Source organism: Elephantulus edwardii, unplaced genomic scaffold (assembly GCF_000299155.1).
Source record: "Elephantulus edwardii isolate Elephantulus edwardi_28Jun2011 unplaced genomic scaffold, EleEdw1.0 scaffold00085, whole genome shotgun sequence".
Classification (NCBI taxonomy): Eukaryota; Metazoa; Chordata; class Mammalia; order Macroscelidea; family Macroscelididae; genus Elephantulus; species Elephantulus edwardii.
In genome coordinates, this window is record NW_006399835.1 from 12,164,203 (window position 1) to 12,169,313 (window position 5,111).

At 38.6% G+C, this 5,111-nt stretch overlaps 1 protein-coding gene across 1 annotated transcript in view; it reads left to right on the forward strand.

The window, feature by feature from the left end:
• Nucleotides 1-4,803, forward strand: part of ZBTB11 (zinc finger and BTB domain containing 11) — a 42,496-nt gene extending 37,693 nt beyond the window's left edge. Inside the window, exons 9-11 of the mRNA XM_006890035.1 lie at nucleotides 3,423-3,581; nucleotides 3,694-3,869; nucleotides 4,289-4,803. Of these exons, the coding sequence (XP_006890097.1) occupies nucleotides 3,423-3,581; nucleotides 3,694-3,869; nucleotides 4,289-4,803 (850 nt within the window). The remainder of the gene's footprint in view (nucleotides 1-3,422; nucleotides 3,582-3,693; nucleotides 3,870-4,288) is intronic.
• The last annotated feature ends 308 nt before the right edge of the window (nucleotides 4,804-5,111 follow it).

A 5,111-nucleotide genomic window follows, 5' to 3' on the forward strand; every position in this document is an offset into this window, starting at 1 on the left:
CACCCATTTTGAATAATATTGCATGAGTTCCTTGTTTTTCAATGCAGCGTAATATTCCATTGTGCGAATATGCCACAGCTTCTCTACCCACTCTTTTGTTGATGGGCATCTGGGTTGTCACATCTTTTTTTAAGCATGGGCCCAGCCCAGCTACAGCATAACGTGTAACCTTCTAGAGTCCCAGAAAATTAGAAACGCTTTTCAAACTCTTGGTGGCACAGTGCTTAAACACTTGGCTAATAACAGAAAGTTTGTCTGTGTGAATCTTCACTGAAGAAGACAGATGGTCTTATACAGATAACAGCCTAAGAAATGGCACTGTTTCATTCTGTTGTGTAAGGTTCCTATGAATTAGAAGTGCAATGTGGGTGCTCTTTAGAGGCAAGGATGGTGAAATTTTTGTTTCTCATACTTGGGGCATGTTATCAGGAGGAACCTGTCCTTGGAAAAAGACACCATACTGGGGAATGTAGAGGGTTAAAAAGAAAGAGGAAGACTCTCAATGAAATGGATTGACACAGTGACTTTAACAATGGGTTCCAGCATGGCAGAGATAGGGCAAAGGCTGCTATCTGTTGTTCCTGAGGCAACTATAAGTCATAGTTGACTGGGCAGCACCTAACAACCACAACAACATGAATCAAAATCATCGGGACATAACAGAGCATCTCTTCAAAAGCACCAGATCCCCAAGCCATTACTCTCAACCATATGAATATTACTCTTTGCCCCCAGGTGTCATCAGCTAACACATGTACCTTAGTAGGATCCGTTCTTCAACTTCTCGTATTTGATACCTATGTTGAGAAGGTGGACTATTATTATTTTCTTTTTTTTTTTTCTTTCTTTCTTTTATTTTCTTTTTTTCGGTAATTGAGATTTTAATGCAATTTTATAGAGAACATGGATTTCCATTCATTTATTCTTGCACATTTTCCTCCTTGCCCACCCCTCCCCCAGTTTGCTTTTCTTTTGAGGGGAAAAATGTATCTTTCATTGTTATAAAATCCCCAGTCCACTTCTACTATGCAGCTTATTCTGGACTGTTGTCATGCAAATAAAACCTAATCATATATTCTTTTTAAGCAGTTCTCTCCCTCTTCTGTTTCAATGCAGTGTACATTATTTATCCCCTCTTTTTTTAGTTTCTCCCCAACCCTAATGTCAGTCTTATAACAGTGACATTATGCAGGATTTGTCCTTTTGTGACTGAGATATTTCAGCATAATGTCCACCAGGATCATCCATTTTGTATAATAGTTCATGACTACCTTGTTTTTCAGTGCTGCGTAGTATTCCATTGTGTGAATATACCATAGCATCTCTATCCATTCATTTGTTGATGGGCACTTGGGTTGTTTCCAACTCTTTGCAATTGTGAACAACACCACAATAAACCTGGTGTGCATATCTGCTTGGGGTGGCACTTATGGTTTCTTTAGGGTATATTCTTAGTAGTGGAATTGCTGGGTTAAATGGTATCTTGTTTCCAACTTTTTGAGAAAGTGCCTTCCAGAGCGGTTGCACCATTTTACACTCCCACCAACAGTGAATAAGGGTTCCAGTTTCTCCATAGTCTCGCCAGCATTTGTTGTTTGCTGCTTTGTTGAATTTTGCCATTTTACTGGGATGAGATATCTCATAGTTTTGATTTGCATCTCTCTTAGAGCTAGAGATTTGAACGTTTCTTCATGTGTTTGCTCGCCATCTGAATGTCTTTGGTGAAGTGTCTGTTCATACCCTGTGCCCATTTTTCAGTTGGGTTGTATACCTTTATCTCGTTTTGTGGTAGGACTGTTATGTTCAAGATTGCTGCCCCATTGAGGATCAGGAAGTAAAATTTCATAAAGCTCTCTTAATGAAATAAATTTTTCTTAAGCAATTGTCTGCTTCCTGTAAACTTATATTCCCAAGTTTTGATAGAGTTCATTCTGACAGTTTTTCCTAACTTATTTTCTGTGGTGGGCTTTCAGAGCTTCCTATTCAGCCATATTTGTTGCTGTCATCCTCATCAGGGTTGTTTTACAAAAAGACATATACTATGATGACATTTTCAGTTGTAGATGAACGAAAAGGCACCCTTAACTGGCTTGAATGAAAAAGTGAAGTCTAAAGAGGGTTCAGAGTCTAAACTGGGTTCAGAGTCCTAGTGAATAAGAAGTTGTGCTGCCAACCTAAAAGTGGTAGTGGTGGAGGTGGTAATGTGCCATTGAATCAGAACCAATTCATCGTTGACACTGCAGCTGTTATCAGGGACTGTAAATCACACAGGAGAAGGTTGCTTGTCTTCTTCTATGGAGCAGCTGGGAGATTTGAACCTTTTGTCTTTGGGTAGGCAGCACAGCTTCTTACCACTAGGCCACCAGAGTGCCTCTCAGATTCCTAGTGGCTAAGAAGTGTTCGCAGCCCAAAGGTGGTGTGGTGGTGGTTGTTATGTGCCATCACTGTGAGTCACAGAGATCCCATCTAAGTACAACAGCCCTAAACCCTGCTCTATCCTGAGCCAATCTTAATTGTCTCTGACACACCTCCCATTACCCCAGTAACTGGATCAAGCCATCTCATCGAGGGTTTTCCTCCACTGCACTGTCCCTCAACCCTCCCAAAGGTAGGTGGTTCAAATCCACTAGCTCCTCCATGGGAGAAGAATGAGTAGTCTCCTCCTGTGCAATATACAACTTCTAAAAATCCACTAGAGGGTTAGCTACGAACCGATCCACCTCAGTGGCACCTAACAATAGTAACAGAAAGTTGAAATAGTGGCAGCTCTTAAGCATCATGTCATCTCAGCTTCCAGGTAGTCATGACTTTTCACTAGTTGCTGTTAGGTGTCAGGTCAACTTCAACTCATCGAGACCCTATAAACAGCAGATGTGAATCTTGCCTTTATTTTGCTCCATCCTCACAAGCTCTGATATGCTCAAGCCCATTATTAAAATCACTGCATCATTGCAGCTTTTTGAGATCTTCCTTAATTTCTCTGACCCTCTGCCTTTGCTAGCGTGATGCCTTTTTCTAAGAACTGATCCCTCCTAATGGTATGCCAAAAATAGATGAAGTTTTACCTCCTTTTCTCTTAGGAGCACCCTTTGAACTTCCTCTGACAGACTTTTTTTGTTCTTTTTGGCACTTCATTCAGTATTCTTCGCCAGTACCACAGTTGAAAAGCATCATTCTTTACCAGTAACTCCCTGAGATTCTCTGATTTGGTCGACTTAAATAATTTGGTAATAACTTTAGAGATAGAATAAATTGAACTTCTGCAGCCTTGATACAAGGTTGCAATGCTAGGATATTCTTTTGTTTTCCATTAAGGTAATTTGACAGTGGATTCTAGAAATCCAAGTAAATTGAGTTCTTAGAAACTTGTTTTAAAGGAATAAGATGATGATCCATTTGGTGATTGAGCTTTATTATTGCAGATGTGAAAAAAGTTTCTTTGAAGCTAGAGATCTTCGCCAGCACATGAACAAACATCTTGGTGTGAAGCCATTCCAGTGCCAGTTTTGTGATAAATGCTATAGTTGGAAGAAAGATTGGTATTCTCATGTGAAGTCTCATTCTGTCACTGAGCCTTACAGGTGGGTAAATCAGATAGACACAGACACATGGTTGGACTGATTCTGAAGGCTCTTGGTGTTTTGAAAAAAATCTTAAAATTATTTAGGATATTTTTCCTCTTCACTCTCTTAGGTGTAATATATGTGGCAAAGAATTTTATGAAAAAGCATTGTTCAGAAGGCATGTAAAAAAGGCTACTCATGGGAAAAAAGGAAGAGCAAAGCAAAACCTGGAACGAGTATGTGAACAGTGTGGAAAAAAATTCACTCAGCTCAGAGAGTATAGGAGACACATGAACAACCATGAAGGTAGTAATTCTATTTGATTTTTTATGAATGCTTAGTTCAGACAGGTGATTTTGAACCAATTATCTAATTGTTAGATGTATATTCTTTTTTTTTAATTAAGGTAATTCTATATCAACATTTTATCTACACCAAATACTTGAAACCTGTTTTCCTTATGCTAGGGTTTTCTTATTCATTAAAGAATTGCTGTGCAAATGAAATGAGATTATAAATGGAAACATTTAAATCAGATTTGTGTTTTAGTAACTTATACTCATGGGCACATCTTTAGAAAGATTGTCATTTATTCTAAGTTAATTAGAAGTCCTGAATAAAACATAGTCAGAATCAAGATAGAAAGGCTACTGATTTTAAAGAGAAACCTGAATGTATTTTGGTATTTGTATCTCACCAACCCCACTATTGCTGTTTTTTAATAGGAGTCAAGCCATTTGAGTGCTTAACTTGTGGAGTAGCTTGGGCTGATGCCCGGTCTCTGAAACGTCATGTCAGAACACATACTGGGGAGCGGCCATATGTCTGTCCTGTTTGTACTGAAGCCTACATAGATGCACGGACACTCCGCAAACATATGACTAAATTCCACAGGGATTATGTGCCTTGCAAAATTATGCTGGAAAAAGACACCCTTCAGTTTCACAACCAAGGAACTCAAGTGGAGCATGCTGTTAGTATCTTAACAGATATGCAAGAACAAGAGAGCACGGGCCCTCAAGAAATTGAAACTGTAGTTGTGACTGGAGGAACTATGGAAGCTCTTGAAGCTGTTGCAGCTACTGAAGAATGTCCATCGGTATCAACACTTTCTGACCAAAGTATTATGCAAGTGGTTAATTACGTATTGGCACAGCAGCAAGGACAGAAACTCTCTGAAGTTGCAGAGGCTATTCAAACTGTTGAAGTAGAGGTTGCACATATTTCAGAAACAGAATGAATATAGTAATGGAGATTAAAAAGAAATGGCCTCTTGTGTACATTGAACTCATTAAACATTTGTTTACAATACCAGGTGACTATCCACTTGGAGTTTGTATGTCAAGCTCTGGGCTGTTTGCTAATTTTGTGACATTTCTAAATGGTTTGGCCAATGGGTTCTAAAAAAAGTCCATTTACTGTAAAGGAATTGAAAATCAGTTTGATAGTAGTGGTTTATCATGGTATAAATTTTTTTATAAAGTTTATAAAAGACTGTACTGAATTAAAAACTGTTCTGTTTCATTTGTTTTTTTGACATTATTATAT